The 16,790-nt window shown below is 39.5% G+C and overlaps 2 protein-coding genes across 5 annotated transcripts in view; one reads left to right on the top strand and one right to left on the bottom strand.

Annotated features, from left to right (window-relative positions):
* Nucleotides 1-2,620, top strand: part of LOC131139541 (adenylate cyclase type 2-like) — a 33,080-nt gene extending 30,460 nt beyond the window's left edge. The window contains exon 23 of the mRNA XM_058089238.1: nucleotides 1,842-2,620. Coding sequence (XP_057945221.1) covers nucleotides 1,842-1,988 — 147 coding nt within the window. The 3' untranslated portion in view covers nucleotides 1,989-2,620. The remainder of the gene's footprint in view (nucleotides 1-1,841) is intronic.
* On the bottom strand, nucleotides 2,483-13,429 carry brd7 (bromodomain containing 7). 4 transcript variants are annotated; one of them, XM_058089239.1, is made up of 17 exons: nucleotides 13,312-13,429; nucleotides 12,296-12,489; nucleotides 12,132-12,225; nucleotides 11,989-12,049; nucleotides 11,756-11,900; nucleotides 9,833-9,943; nucleotides 8,281-8,450; nucleotides 6,997-7,105; nucleotides 6,744-6,819; nucleotides 5,009-5,116; nucleotides 4,787-4,922; nucleotides 4,594-4,708; nucleotides 4,486-4,521; nucleotides 4,014-4,080; nucleotides 3,791-3,925; nucleotides 3,490-3,615; nucleotides 2,483-3,407 (listed from the first exon to the last, which is right to left on the bottom strand). In XM_058089239.1, the coding sequence occupies exons 1-17, from the start codon at nucleotides 13,358-13,360 to the stop codon at nucleotides 3,346-3,348; spliced, it is 1,794 nt and encodes a 597-aa protein (XP_057945222.1). In that variant the 5' UTR covers nucleotides 13,361-13,429; the 3' UTR covers nucleotides 2,483-3,345. The 4 variants fall into 4 exon arrangements, with proteins under 4 accessions (XP_057945222.1, XP_057945224.1, XP_057945223.1 ...); XM_058089241.1 differs by having other exon boundaries at nucleotides 4,486-4,518; XM_058089240.1 differs by having other exon boundaries at nucleotides 4,594-4,705.
* Nucleotides 13,430-16,790: the final 3,361 nt, after the last annotated feature.

The following is a 16,790-nucleotide window of genomic DNA, read 5'->3' as shown; positions in this document are numbered from 1 at the left end:
TTGTGTTAAGGCATCTGCTTTTAAAAACACATTTTTCAGAGCTATTATTCATGGTAGGGCTTCAATGGTTAAAAACGCCATTTTTATATAAGATATATTCTGGAGGTATATTTCCACTGTTAAAATGATATAGTTTGGAGTTAGTATTTCATCATTTGTGGTATGGCATCAAAAAGCTTTTGGCTGTATTTAGTAATTATTTGTGTTAAGGCATCTGCTTTTAAAAACACATTTTTCAGAGCTATTATTCATGGTAGGGCTTCAATGGTTAAAAACGCCATTTTTATATAAGATATATTCTGGAGGTATATTTCCACTGTTAAAATGATATAGTTTGGAGTTAGTATTTCATCATTTTAAAAACATTTTTAGAGCTATTATTTGTGGTAGGGCTTCAATTGTTAAAAACGTCATTTTTGTCTCTTTTAGTTGGTATTTTGGTATATTTTTTGTGTTGAGATATTTGCCATTAAAAATGTATAGTTCTTGGTTGGCTGTATTATGTGTGGTGGGGCATCCGCTGTTTGGGAGATATTATTTATGTTAAGGTTTTCACAGTTAAAAATGTCATTTTTATATAAAATATATTCTGGAGGTATATTTCCACTGTTAAAATGATAGTTTTAGTTTGGAGTTAGTATTTCATCATTTGTGGTATGGCATCAAAAAGCTTTTGGCTGTATTTGGTAATTATTTGTGTTAAGGCATCAGCTTTTAAAAACACATTTTTAGGGCTATTATTTGCGGTAGGGCTTCAATTGTTAAAAACATCATTTTTGTCTCTTTTAGTTGGTATTTTGGTATATTTTTTGTGTTGAGATATTTGCCATTAAAAATGTATAGTTTTGGTTGGCTGTATTATGTGTGGTGGGGCATCCGCTGTTTGGGAGATATTATTTGTGTTAAGGTTTTCACAGTTAAAAATGTCATTTTTATATAAAATATATTCTGGAGGTATATTTCCACTGTTAAAATGATAGTTTTAGTTTGGAGTTAGTATTTCAACATTTGTGGTATGGCATCAAAAAGCTTTTGGCTGTATTTAGTAATAATTTGTGTTAAGGCATCTGCTTTTAAAAACACATTTTTCAGAGCTATTATTTGTGGTAGGGCTTCAATTGTTAAAAACGTCATTTTTGTCTCTTAGTTGGTATTTTGGTATATTTTTTGTGTTGAGATATTTGCCATTAAAAATGTATAGTTCTTGGTTGGCTGTATTATGTGTGGTGGGACATCCACTGTTTGGGAGATATTATTTGTGTTAAGGTTTTCACAGTTAAAAATGTCATTTTTGTATTAGATATATTCTGGAAGTATATTTCCACTGTTAAAATGATATAGTTTGGAGTTAGTATTTCATCATTTGTGGTATGGCATCAAAAAGCTTTTGGCTGTATTTAGTAATAATTTGTGTTAAGGCATCTGCTTTTAAAAACACATTTTTCAGAGCTATTATTTGTGGTAGGGCTTCAATTGTTAACGTATTTTTGTCTCTTTTAGTTGGTATTTTGGTATATTTTTTGTGTTGAGATATTTGCCATTAAAATGTATAGTTCTTGGTTGGCTGTATTATATGTGGTGGGGCATCCGCTGTTTGGGAGATATTATTTGTGTTAAGGTTTTCACAGTTAAAAATACATTCAGTAGTTGGGAGGTGTTGTTTGGTTACTGTATAATTTTTTTAAGGTTATTTTATTAACACGAATAATACATTTTAACAAGATATTATGAATTATATGTAAAACAGCTAAGTGGAGCTGTAACATTGTAACATAGGGGACCTCTACCACTGTACAAAATGTTTCATTTATGACATTGAATTGTGTGTGTGTGTGTGTCAGGTGACGGAAGAAACGTCAGACGTGCTGCACAAGCTGGGCTACTCGTGCGAATGTCGCGGCTTCATCAACGTGAAGGGAAAAGGCGAGCTGAAGACCTTCTTTGTGTGCACGGACATGAGCAAGCAGCAAGGCATGGGCCTGAGCTGAGCCACCGACGAGTCAAAGGAACTTTCCCCAAGGACAAGGACACACTGTTTACGTTGAACATGGCTGCAGTACAGCTGCAAACCTGCAGGGGCGCTGCTGTCCGACATTAGAGGAACTTTTGTACTTTGGATTACACTTAGATGAACATGAGAGGAACGTGTATGTTGTTTTTGTAGATGTTTCTTCGGCAAGTTGGACACTCTTGCTTTGTTACTGTGTAATAAGCAAAAGCAACACGTTTTGGACTTCGGTTCGATTCCCATCTAACACGGCGGTTTCATGTGTGCGGCGAGTCTACTTGTAGTCTATGTTGGGTTTGTGCGTCCAGGTTCTCAGCGCAGGAAAGCCGAATCCTGGATCTTCATGCCTCTTCATTGGCCTTACTTGTCCGCCAATTGTGCTGCTTTCGTCTTAACACCTGACGCATATTCGGGCCTTTTTGTGTGTGAACTGTTGAGTCGCGGAACGTCATAATAAATTATTCAAAATGGTGATTTAATTAAAAAAAAAAAAACGTTTTATTGAATGAAATGTCACAACTGAATAAAAATGACTTTTTGTACGTTTTGTATGTTTTAACATCTGTAAGGTCACCTATTCTGCAAAAGTGACTTTTTTTTTTAATGTATCACTAGAACCGATTTACAGTAAACATCGGATATATCGGACTCGGATATATCGGAAATTCGCTCACAACGGACGGATAAAAAAGAACCGATTTTTCTGTAATGCATTTCCAATAAAAATTCATTGCATATATCGGATTTTTTATAACGGATTTCGCCTATTTCGGACAAAATCTCCAGTACCGTTCCAATGCATTTCCATGAAATTTCCCTCGCATATATCGGATGGCCGCATCGTGGTGCTCCGATTCGCCGAATCGTGACAGGCCGCTATACGACGTCATTTGCAGCGTTGCCTGCGCGTCCAGGTACATTGGAAACATAGTCAAGGAAGTGCCTTTTTATAACGGATAAAATCCCATTTACGCATATACCGGATATAAATCCGATATATGTGTAAAACGGACATTTTCCGGTATACGCATATAACGGATTTCGCTTATATCGGACAAAACCAGTGGGAACAATTGAATCCGATATATCCGAGGTTTACTGTATAAGCACCGCTTTTGGAACAAAAAACAAAACAGGCTTCACTACACGTCTCAAACTGATACCAAGATCTCAGAATCCCGGAATCTGTAACATTTTGGTGTTCGGCGAACAGGCTAAGCCAGCACGATGTTGCTGTTAAAATGTGAGTAGCTCACACGGCTATGCTAACGTTTAATGTTAGCTAGGCGTCTTGTGACTTCTCGTCGATGTGATATGTGGCACCTGCTCTCGGGTTATTAGACGGCAGCGACGGCGGGCACAGCCTCCGTTGTGTCCATCGGTTCCGTCATCTGCGGGACTGGAAAAAAAAAAAAAAAAAAAAAGAAGTTAGGCGAGTTAGGAGCTGATGTTGTGTTGCGGACGTTTCACGACGCGCGTACCTGTCGTGAGGTCGATGAGAGCGTCGGGAGCGACGCCCATGGCCCTCCTGATGGCCCAGACGCTGCTGATGTCGCACGGCGCCACTTGGCCCGTCAGCTCCGTCAGGTTTCCCGTCACTTTCTCAGCTGGTGAAAAAGTTCCGAAAAGGGGTTGAATTTTTTTTTTATGTCTTTCCGAAAAAACACAGGATTTCTGCTTGTTTTAAATGGGCAAGAAATAGCACCATCTGGTGGACAGTTATATATAAATAAACTGACAGCCTGTCAGCCAACTGATGCGTGTTTCTGTTGCCAGACGTACCCAGCTCCAGCTCTTTGGTGGTGGGCGCCAGCAAGCAGATCATGTTGGGCGGCTGCTTGGCGCTCAGGCGCTCCCTCTGCGCTTCCTGCAGGTCTCGCAGGAGCCTGGTGGTCTGGTCCAGTTTCTGTTGGATGTCTGTACGACACACAGGGAGATCTTTGAGTCGCCGTCGAGGTGCTGATTGTACGTGATGAGGGTTCTAATTATTTTTTTTTTTTTTTACCTCTAGGGAGATCCTCGTCAGCCGGAAGTGGAGATTCCGTGTTGCAGGAAGCGTCAGGTTTGGCGGCCTAAAAGAAAGAAGAAGGTAGGACGCAGTCAGTGGAGAGGAAAAATGTGGACGGGGTTGGAGGAATCAAAGGCTTTAATGAAAGGGGATGAGGGATAACTGGAGGGAGGCCAACAACAGCAAACAGGACTTTGTGTGTGTGTGTGTGTGTGGAATAACAGCAAAAACCGCCGCTGTCTTCCTAGCGGCGGCCATGTTGACGCAGCTGAGAGAACACGTGTGTCCAAACATCACATGCTGTTTTTTTTCTTCTTCTTCTTCTTCCCCTTTTTTCCACTTCACCGCACAACGCTGACATTTTCCGCTGGAATGTGATACGCGGTGAGCAGGTGCGCGCCTGGGGGGGGGCGTTGGCGGCGGCGGTGGTGGTATAAGCCCCCCCCCAGATGTTTTTATTTCCACTCACCTCGGCGTCGTCTCTGCTCGGCTGCTGCTCCACCTGCTGGACACACACCAAGGAACAAACATTCACTTCCTGTTCCCGCCGTGACGGCGGCCGTTGTGAAGCGCTTACGGTCTCCGCCGCCTTCAGCGTCTTGGAGTGCTCGCCGCTGGTCATGGCGTCCAGGAGGTTGTCGGCCATCTTGTACACGTACTCGTCAGATTTGGCCAGGAAGTCGGACAAGCTGCTGATGATCGGTAAAGCATGCGTGTCCTATTTGAGGAATGCGGCGGTGGTGACGTGTGACCGCTTGCGCCCCGCATACCTGTCTGAGCCCTGCAGACTAGACTCGTCTCCGAAGAAGCTGTAGATGAGGTCCGAGTCGTCCTTGCTGACGTTGGAGAAGCTGGAGTCGTAGGCGGGCGCGTAGGAGGTGAAGGGGCCGTAGGAGGTGTAGGACACTGGGGGACGGGGAGCGGTTTACCGTGTTAGCTCCAGGCGGGGTGGATGGGTGGGCGGGTCTTGGTCGAGGTCCCCTTTGAGTTACCTGGAGTGATCCGGTTCCTCTTGTCCTCGCGGAATCCTTGAAGGCAGTTCACGCCGCTCTGCAGGCGCGTGGACATCATGCCCAGCTTGACGGGGCAGTAGCCAGCCTCTGTCGGGCAAACTCATATTAGTACTTGTGTTGTATATTTCTTAGCTACCCTTTTGGAGTGTTAAGTTGCTGTGTGATGAGTTTAAACTTTTTTTCCCGAAGATGACACCTAATGACTTTCTGAGGTTTCCTACGGGTTGACAAGCTCGTCAAAGAGCTATGTGATCCTCACAGACTAGTCCGCGCCCCCAGTGTTCGAATCCGCATACTAACTCTTTGAGTATGCAGTGTGTCTACACTGGCAGTATACGAGAAGTTCCTGGATGCATACTGCATTGGCCAGAAATGTTGAGTATGTCTCATCAGCTTACTACTCACACTCACATGTTCCATAAACACTGGACACCTTTGGTGTTCATGTTTATTTTTTGTGTAGCTGAATAAGCATTGTGTTAGCATATCTTACACCTATTCAGTCTGTTCTCTATTCTTTTATTGGTACAACTTGCCTTCCAAGAGGACGTAATGTCGTTAAGTAGTTAAAATAAATTACCTGCAAAAAATGCCACTTATACTCCAGTGCAACTTATGTATGTTTTTTTCTACCTAATTATGCATTTTTGGCCTTGTGCGACTTATACTCCATTGCGACTTATGTATGTTTTTTTCCTACCTAATTATGCATTTTTGGCCTTGTGCGACTTATACTCCAATGTTACTTATGTATGTTTTTTTCTACCTAATTATGCATTTTTGGCCTTGTGCGACTTATACTCCAGTGCGACGTATGTAAGTTTTTTTTCTACCTAATTATGCATTTTTGGCCTTGTGCGACTTATACTCTGAAGCGACTTATGTATGTTTTTTTCCTACGTAATTATGCATTTTTGGCCTTGTGCGATTTATACTCCAAAGCGACTTATGTATGTTTTTTTCCTACCTAATTATGCATTTTTGGCCTTGTGCGACTTATACTCCAGTGTTACTTATGTATGTTTTTTTCTACCTAATTATGCATTTTTGGCCTTGTGCGACTTATACTCTGAAGTGACTTATGTATGTTTTTTTCCTACCTAATTATGCATTTTTGGCCTTGTGCGACTTATACTCCGGAGCAACATTAGGTATTTTTTTTCTACCTAATTATGCATTTTTGGCCTTGTGCGACTTATACTCCAAAGTGACTTATGTATGTTTTTTTCCTACCTAATTATGCATTTTTGGCCTTGCGCGATTTATACTCCAGTGCGACTTATGTATGTTTTTTTCCTACCTAATTATGCATTTTTGGCCTTGTGCGACGTATACTCCGAAGCCACTTATAGTCCAGAAAATACAGTATATATACCGTATTTTCCGGACTATAAGTCACACTTTTTTTCATAGGTTGGCTGTCCCTGCGACTTATACTCCATATAAGTTACCCGCAAAAAATGCGACTTATACTCCAGTGCGACTTATGTATGTTTTTTTCCTACCTAATTATGCATTTTAGGCGTTGTGCGACTTATACCCCGGAGTGACTTATAGTCCATAAAATACGGTAATTGGGGTGTATGTAATAATGAAGCTGTACAATAAAAACATATTGAACGGGTTTGCTGTTCACCGTACGTCCTTATAGTAGATATTTAAGAATGTGCTACAAGTGAAGTGGACTTGCGCTGCTATGCCTTTGTTGGCTTACCTCCCGCTGATGGATCTGCAGGGTTGAGGAAAGCCAAAGTGGTGGAGCCGTCGGACCTCTGCCGGGAGAACTCCACCTGGGAAAAACAAGAGGCGGATTATTGTTTTGTAGGCCGGGGGATAACGCGAGTGGGAGTGGCACCATCATGTCCGACTGAACCCTACTTCCTGGAAGATGGACGAAGCAACTGAAGGTTGTTAAAGATGGGTGCGCCTCGAGTGTGTGTGTGTGTGTGTGTTTGGTATGTGCTCACTTCGCACTGCAGCACTCGGTTGGAAAGTTTGCCCCCGGACTCCTCAATGACCTTGCGGATTTCCTCCAGCTCCCTCATGACCCCGTCGTCCTTGGAGTCCTTGTCGTGTCTATAGAGGCGGAAGGAAAGCGCGTGGTTGAAAAGGAGGCGCTACAGACGTTTCCTGTGCCGTCGTCCATTGTGCGGCTCATCTGCCGCCATCATCGGCCCTTTCAAGGACTTCAGGATGTGGAATGGCAAACGTCGTCTGTGGGCAGCAGGATTATTCTGCTCCTCTAATCCCTTCAATCTAACATTATTGAAAAACTATTATCATGAAATATTAAATAAAATTATTTTAAATTATTTATTAATTTATTTTAATTAATATTAATTTTATATTAATTAATATTAATTTATTTATGGGCTCATTTATTTATTTGATTAATTTATTTTAATTTATATTTAATTTATTTAATTGATTAATATTAAATAATTGGCGACTCCAAATTGTCCATAGGTATGAATGTGAGTGTGAATGGTTGTTTGTCTATATGTGCCCTGTGATTGGCTGGCCACCAGTCCAGGGTGTACCCCTCCTCTTGCCCGAAGACAGCTGGGATAGGCTCCAGCACCCCCGCGACCCTCGTGAGGAAAAGCGGCAGAAAATGAATGAATGAATGTATTATCATGAAATATTAAATAAAATTATTTAAAATTATTTATTAATTTATTTTAATTAATATTAATTTTATATTAATTTAATATTACTTAATATTAATTTATTTATGAGCTTATTTATTATATTATATTATTTTATTTTAATTTATATTTAATTTATTTAATCGATTAATCTTAAATAATTGGCGACTCCAAATTGTCCATAGGTATGAATGTGAGTGTGAATGGTTGTTTGTCTATATGTGCCCTGTGATTGGCTGGCCACCAGTCCAGGGTGTACCCCGCCTCTTGCCCGAAGACAGCTGGGATAGGCTCCAGCATCCCCCGCGACCCTTGTGAGGATAAGCGGTAGAAAATGAATGAATGAATGAATTATATAAAATATATTACATAAAATGACTTGACCTCAACTTTGAGTCGTCACAAAGACGCACGCAAAGACGTCATAAAACAAGACCGGACGCGCTCTAAGACATTCTTCCTTGACAGACAGTCTTCCTCCAAAAACAAGATCTTAGGTGGATTTCACAGTCATTTCTAAAGAAATGAACTCATGTGTTTTTAAACGGCAAAAGATTAAATATGAGCGGTGGAATGGGGATGGAGAAATGTTTTGATATTGACCTCGGCGTTCCGGGCGTCTGCGAGCGCTCGCTGCCGTCCGTGCTGGAGGAGTGGACCTCTCTTTTGACCCGCAGGCAGGCAGAGCCTTGTTCCTCACACTTGGCGTCCTTGTCAGACGGATCCAGGCCAGACATGAACTGGATACTTTGCTTCAAGCTCTGCAGCCTCTCCTGGAGGGACGGATGGAGAGAAAATAGGGGTAATGATAATGAATACACATTTTTATTAGAGTTCTGCTGCCCTCGTGTGGTGAATACCAGCAAACGCACAAGATGGGGAAAAATAGTGGGCTTATTATGCTCATATGTGGTGCTCTGTATTGCTCTGAAAGCTTTCTAGATCTTCCAGTTTCTGCTGTATTTCCTGCGGTCTGTTTGATTTACCGGCCCTCCTATAGGTACGCCCACTCCGCTGTGATTGGTCACACTCCCAAGCGCTCCCAAGGACTTCCAGATACGTAGCCAACCATTCACACTCACTTTCATACCCATGGACAATTTGGAGTCTACTACATTCAAAAATACATTGATTAATTTTTTTTAACTTTAATAATAATTTGGAGTGCATGAGAGAGTTCATTCATTTATTCACTTTCTACCGCTTATAAAAAAATATTGAAAATAGTAAAATGTAATATTTATTTAAAAAAAATAAAATATTTAAAAAATACAATAGAGTGAGAAGAAAAAAATATTGATACAAATAATTTGACCAAAAAATATTTCTGCAAAAAAAATTGAATTGTTTACAAAAAACTTTTTTTTTACACATGTTTTATAATTAAAATGCCAAAACTAAAAAACAAAATATGCATTAATTTTCTACCGCTTCTCCTCACGAGGGTCACAGGGGGTGCTGGAGCCTATCCCAGCTGTCTTGGGGCGAGAGGCGGGGTACACCCTGGACTGGTGGCCAGCCAATCACAGGGCACATATAGACAAACAACCATTCACACTCACATTCATACCTATGGACAATTTGGAGTCGCCAATTATTTAATATTAATCTATTAAATAAATTAAATATAAATTAAAATAAATTAATATAATAAATAAATAAGCCCATAAATAAATTAATATCAAGTAATATAAAATTAATATAAATTAATATAAAATTAATATTAATTAAAATAAATTAATAAATAATTTAAAATAATTTTATTTAATATTTCATGATAATACATTCATTCATTCATTTTCTGCCGCTTTTCCTCACGAGGGTCGCAGGGGTGCTGGAGCCTATCCCAGCTATCTTCGGGCAAGAGGCGGGGTACACCCTGGACTGGTGGCCAGCCAATCACAGGGCACATATAGACAAACAACCATTCACACTCACATTCATACCTATGGACAATTTGGAGTCGCTAATTAACCTAGCATGTTTTTGGAATGTGGGAGGAAACCCACGGGGAGAACACGCAAACTCCACACAGAGGGTGGAATTGAACTCGGGTCTCCTAGCTGTGAGGCCACGAGAATACAACATTGTAACAACATTTATAGGTGAGAAAAAGCATAATATTTGTGGATATGTTTTTTGTGTACTTCCATACCTGGCTCAGGATCTTCATCCCAGAGTGTAGCATCTTGCGCGCTGCCTTGTGGTAGATGGTCTCGGGTTTGTTGTACGTCATGGCGTTCTCGCACATCGTCCTGAAATCAGCCTGCGACAAACACATGTCCCACATGACTTACAGCACGCAAGCACAGTGACCCTCAAACGCCTCACCGAGAGTCTACCATTCAGTAATTTTATCAAAATATTCACATTGGCTTCTTTTTATGCTTGTATAACAATGAAAACATATGCAGAACATCTTTAGTTCTCGTCATTGGTTATTGTTCTGTTTAACCATGGTTAACTTCTTTTTACACTTGTAAGACCATCAAAATAGGAGTGGAACAGCTACAGCAGAATGAATGTTGTATTTTGGTTTGTCTTCTACTCTTTTTTATTTGCTTTATTCAACTCCATTCTTCTGTAAAGCGTCTTTGAGTATTTTGAAAAGCGCTATACAAATAAAATGTATTATTATTTTTGCAGTACACCTTTAAAAAATATATTTTTTATAGTTTATATTTGTAAACTTCTGTTTACACTTGTGTTCACTATTCTTTTATTGGTAGAACTTGCCTTTCAAGAGGACGTAATGTCTGTTTTGGTCAAGTAGTTCAAATAAATTACTTGCAAAAAATGCCACTTATACTCCAGTGCGACTTATGTATGTTTTTTCTACCTAATTATGCATTTTTGGCCCTGTGAGACTTATACTCCAGTATGACTTATGTATGTTTTTTTTCTACCTAATTATGCATTTTTGGCCTTGTGCGACTTATGTATGTTTTTTAATACCTAATTATGCATTTTTGGCCTTGTGCGAGTTATGTACGTTTTTTTCTACTTAATTATGCATTTTTGGCCTTGTGCGACTTATACCCCAGTGCGACTTATGTATGTTTTTTAATACCTAATTATGCATTTTTGGCCCTGTGCGACTTGTACTCCAGTGCGACTTGTGTATGTTTTTTTTCTACCTAATTATGCATTTTTGGCCTTGTGCCACTTATACTCCAGTGCGACTTATATATGTTTTTTTCTAACTAATTATGCATTTTTGGCCTTGTGCGACTTATACTCCAGTGCGACTTATGTATGTTTTTTCTACCTAATTATGCATTTTTGGCCCTGTGAGACTTATATACGTTTTTTTCTACCTAATTATGCATTTTTGGCCTTGTGCGACTTATACTCCAGTGCGACTTATGTATGTTTTTTAATACCTAATTATGCATTTTTGGCCCTGTGCGACTTGTACTCCAGTGCGACTTATGTATGTTTTTTTCTACCTAATTATGCATTTTTGGCCTTGTGCAACTTTGTATGATTTTTTTCTACCTAATTATGCATTTTTGGCCTTGTGCCACTTATACTCCAGTGCGACTTATGTATGTTTTTTTTCTACCTAATTATGCATTTTCGGCCCTTTGCAACTTGTACTCCAGTGCGACTTATGTATGTTTTTTAATACCTAATTATGCATTTTTGGCCTTGTGCGACTTATGTATGTTTTTTTCTACCTAATTATGCATTTTTGGCCCTGTGCGACTTATACTCCAGTGCGACTTATGTGTGTTTTTTTTCTACCTAATTATGCATTTTTGGCCCTGTGCGACTTATACTCCGGAGCGACTTATAGTCCACAAAATACGGTAATTGGGGTGTTTGTAATAATGAAGCTGTACAATAAAAACGTATTGAACGGGTTTGATGTGCACCGTACATCCTTATAGTACATATTTAAGAAAATATCTAAAAATAAAATAAATATATTTTTTATGGTTTACATTTGTTAGCTTCTGTTTACACTCGTGTGAAATACCAGAGGAACATCTCCAAAGCATTGCACCTTTCTTAATCTTCATTCAAGTTACTGTTTTGGATGTTTTTAACACAAGTTTTGCACACTAAAACACACCTTGAGCTCATCCAAAGACACGTAGCAGTCTTTCTTGACTTTGTCTTTCATGGTGCTGAAGTCCATGGGGTATTTAATAACAGAAGAGTAGCCTGGGGCAATCAGGTCCGTCACTGGAAATGTGAAAAACGCGCTGGGGTCTTTCCTGTCGATTAAACAAAACAAACCACCGTGCTATTAGATATGGTGCAGCGTCAACATGAGAAGTATATCAACAATGAATGCTGCTGCACCTTTGGAGCTGCCTGATGAGCTGATTGAGTGCTTCCTGCAATGGACTTTGCTCTTTCTCTGCTGTTTATTAGAGCGTAAAAAACAAAATAGTTGTTTTTGTGATGTTATGGCGCAAAATACATGTTATTTTTTTAAAAACTACCTTCCAGTTTATCCAGCTCTGACCGGATGGGGGTTCTGCAGCTTTCCCGATCGTCATCTCCATCTGCATCTTGACCTTTTCTCTTTTTAATCACCTGTCGTAGCAAAAGTGTCAATCAATACAGATGCTCTCGACACCAATAATGACATTCCTAGAGTCAGTACCCTTTTTTTCCCTTTGTCGCTGTCGGGTGTTCCGCAGTTCCTCTCCTTGTCCTTCTTCTTTTTCTTCTTCTTGTCTTTGGGCTTGTCGTAATCTGTCGATTGCTCGTCGTAAAAAGTGTCCAAGCTGGAGCTACCGGTGGTCACCTCGTTGCCGGATACTTTCAGCACCAGCTTGAGGGGTCGCTCTCCATATTCTGCAAGAAACCATCACATTAACAGCTGCATGGTTTATGCTAACAACTGTAAGCATAGTAAGCTCAATAACGGTTAAAAACATCCCCATGTACTGTAACTACTTTATACACACCAACTACCGCCTTAAAATTTTAAGTATCAGCTAATGAAGTCAAACATCCGGGCACATGATGACGTGTATGATGGCAGGAAGTATCACCATACCGATGTTGTGCTAAACAATAACATTTTTACGGTTATTACTTGTTTCTGTGTCCGTATTTAGGTATCCTTTTCATGTTAGTCAAGGGGAACTAACGACTAAGTCCATCCGAATCCTAACTAGCTAACAAATGTATCTACTTCGACTACGGCGTGACAGGTAATTACTAGCATGTAAATAATTACGACGCTATAACGGGACCATAACTGTAGATAAGTAGCTGGTTGCCTAGCGACGACAGCGTCAGTAGTTATGCTAACTGAACTTGCTATGCACCGAACACAGCTAACCCCACACAGACCCATGCTAACGCTAACGGCTAACAACGGGGAAATGACAGCTACAACAATCACAGATAGTTACAAAAAATGAAAACATAGACATGTATTGCTTTAATGTTTAATTGTTTTAATATAAATGTGCACTATTTGCACACATCATCGAATTGCGCATAATAGAATTACGTTCATGCAGGGGTGATTGTCCATGTTGTTAGCATTGCAGCTAAGTATCAGTAGAAAGAACGGCAGTGTCATTGTTTCTCACGGTCACCGAATATTTAAATACACAAGAAACCGGTGACTAATAAATAAGCATCTGATTACAAAGACGTAAATACCTTCAAAAGTGTGTTTTTCCGACTTGTGTTTCTTGTGCTTCTTTCCCATTGTTTAGATTTTACCCAGACAGCGCCAGCGGCCTTCTTCTTCTTCTGTCTGTCCGAATTGAAATCGCAGTGGAATGGAGCGCATCAGAAGAGCGTAGAGGCCTTTATCGCCAACTTGCGGTGAGGCGGTGCTACTGCACTTTGAGTTTATTTGCTCAATTTATCACCTGCAGGGGGTGCAATGACTCTAAAAATATAGAACTAGCTCCGCTATTGTCAGCAATAATATATAATAGAAATTGAAAGGTGTGCAAAAGAGCAGTTAAAAGCTTTATAGCAATAATAATAAAAAAAATCACTTAATTGCAAAACATATACTAAAATCTGGACAAAGACGTAAAGATATGTCTTAGATAAAATAACAACAAAAAAAGCAAGTCAAGTGGATTTGCATACTTTTAAGAAGAGAGCGGGTATTCCTGCATCCTTCTTAATGTTAGCATCTGCTAAATCAGCACATGATGAATGACACATGCTTCTTGTATTCAAGCAGTGGAAGACAGTCAACATTCTTTGAAGCGCATTCCAGCTTTTATGAAGACCAAAGGGCCGACGGCTTTGGAGGGGAAGGGCGCGCTGACTGCAAGGATCCCGGGGCCTTCAGATGAAGAGGTGAACCCTGATGTTGTGTTGACGTCTGTGTCTCCTATCCAAGCCCTTGGTCCGTAAGAAACCTCCATTTATAGTCTGTGTTGAAGTGGCTGGAGTCGACCTTTCACCCGGCTGCATCATTGCTAGCTTTAGCGCCAAGGACAACACAGCAAAAAGCTTTAGCGCCAAGGACAACACAGCAAAAGCTCTGAAGTCAAATCCCACCTGTCAAGTTGGTTGACTTTTTATTTTGTTTATTTGCGGTTTACTGGCACGCACAAAAATAGATAGCTTTCCAACAGTAAATAGTGCAAATAGTTTGGTCAGATAATGATAGTTATTTGAATAATCATACAAATTGAATTATTCTATTTATTTTTAAAGTGTTTCTATTTTAAAAAAATATATATAATAAAACATATAAATATTAATATATTATAATAAAATAAATAATAACTAAAATATTCTATTTTGGCTTTCAGTGTTCATGTAATTGGAATTTTTTCTACAACAACAGTATTAAAAAACATTGAGATGTCCTGAAGTCGTAAATTGTCAAGAATAAAGTCATAAATTTAAATTGAAAAAAATCTTAAATTTATGAGAAAAATTTGGTTAATTTTAGTTGTACATTTTACCTTTTAATATTAAATTTATGACAATATATACAAAAAATATAGATTTCAAGAATGAAGAAAAAAGTAAATTTATTGGAAACAAATTTTAACTGACAAGAAAAGTATAGTAAATTTACAAGAAAAATTGTTGAAAATTGTTGCAATACATCACTTGTCAATTTGACTGAAATGTTGTAACTTTACGAAAAAAATTTGGTTGGAATAAGTTCAGATATTTTTACGTTTTTACATTTTTATGTTGCATTACGAGATGATTTTTAAAAACATTTTCTGCAACAAAAGTTGTATAAATAATAAAAAAATAAAAAAAATTTATCTGTAAATTTTAAATTAAATTAAATTAAAAAATAAACAAGTTACATTTTTTTTTAATTTACAACAGAGTATTTTTAAAAATCTGAGCTGTTCAAAATAAAGAAAAAAGTTGTAAATTTACTGGGGAAAAAATTACATTTACAAGAAAAAACTAGTGAATTTATGAGAAAAAAGTTGTACATTTATTCGAATAAAGTTGTAAATTTCCAAGAATAAAGTTATACATGTATGATAAAAAAAAAGACGTACGAGAATATAGCCATAAATTCACCAGAAAAAAGTCTTAAATTCAAAGTCTTAAAATGACGAGAATAAAGTCGTACATTTACGACAATAAAGTCATCAATTTACAAAAAGTTGAAAACTTGTAAATTTACGAAAAACAACCAAACATACATTTAGGGGAATGAAGCTGTAAATTAACGAGAATAAAGTCGTACATTTACGAGGAAAAAAAGCGGTAATATTAGAAGAATGAAGTAGTACTATTGCGTGTCATACGTACGTGCCAGAGGGAAACTAGCGCATAGGTTAAAAGTTAGCTCAGCTAACTTTTTTAGCTTTTATTTATAACGTGGCAGCAAAACACTGCAGTTGAGCACCAACACGGCTAGCCCTTCTCAGATCCGCCGTTTTTAACCCCCATGCCCAAGGGCGAAGGTCACTTAAGTCCCCTTTTTCATAGCTGTCTCAGGCAATGCCTGTGACCAAAAGTTCTGATTTTTTCTCGTAATTGTACGACTTGATTCTCGTAATATTACAAGCTTTTTCTCATACATTTACGACTTTTTTTTGTAAATCTAGCGCTGTTTAATCTCAACATCTCAGATTATTACGTTTTTTGAGTGTTGCCCTAATTATTAGGGCTCGAGCACTGACCAGTGCGAAAGCCCTATTGTAATCGTAATGTTTATTATTATTAGGGCTCGAGGACTGACCAAATTTGGCGAGCGCATCAGGTCTGGCGAAAAATTTGATATTTTATGGGTTTCAAATATAATGTTCCAAAATTGGCTCTCTAGCGCCACCTTGAAATTTAAAAAAAATTGGCCCCCGCCACCAGTTTCACCGATCGTCACGAAACTTGGTGGAGACGTCTATCGTGACAGGACGGACCAAAAAGTCTCAAGAACCCATATTGCAAAACGAACAGGAAGTCGGCCATTTTGGATGGCGGCGGCCTTTTTCGTGCCAGAAGTAGGGGTCGTATCTCGACGAACTCCTCCTAGGGGGTTTGACCGAATGAGTCCGTTGTTGCATCAACGGACACTAGACGGATGGCCGACGTTAAATTGCGAAGGATTTTGGGATATTCCGTACGATGTGGGCGTGGCACGCCACCAAAATTTGACCTTTTTCATCTGCCCTGGCCTTGCACGCTGAGCGTAACTGTAGACGTGAATAACTTGGCTCCACATGGTCAGATCTTCATCATACTTGGTACATGTGATCGTGGCCCCGCCCCGAAGGTCCCCGTAGGTCACTTCCTGATTTTGTCGCAGCGCCACCTATTGGCGACAGGCTAAAGGCGTGTGATGTACATGAGGCCTTTTCTGCCAGGAGATTCATCAGATGAACATCAAGGTCACAAGGTCACTGCCTGACAGCCTGGTGAAGCCTGTTGATGGACCATGATGCAAAAAAGGAAAAGCGCACGTGGTGGGCGTGGCCTGGCGGCGAATGCTCAGGCCTCGCCATTTACAAAGAAAGGGTCATCATTCGCCCGCAGAAGGTCGCATGTGCTTGAAAACTGATACGGGGGGTCAGATTCCAGGCCTGAGCGCCCTGGTGGGGCCCCCATTTGAAACCAAGCCAAATTGACTCACTAGCGCCACCTAGAAGTTTTAAAATAATTATCCCTCGCCTCCCGTTAGACGTATGGCCATG

Source organism: Doryrhamphus excisus, chromosome 12 (genome assembly GCF_030265055.1).
Source record: "Doryrhamphus excisus isolate RoL2022-K1 chromosome 12, RoL_Dexc_1.0, whole genome shotgun sequence".
NCBI classification, from domain to species: domain Eukaryota; kingdom Metazoa; phylum Chordata; class Actinopteri; order Syngnathiformes; family Syngnathidae; genus Doryrhamphus; species Doryrhamphus excisus.
The sequence above is the reverse complement of the archived record's forward strand: the minus strand, read 5'-3'. Positions and strand labels throughout refer to the sequence as shown.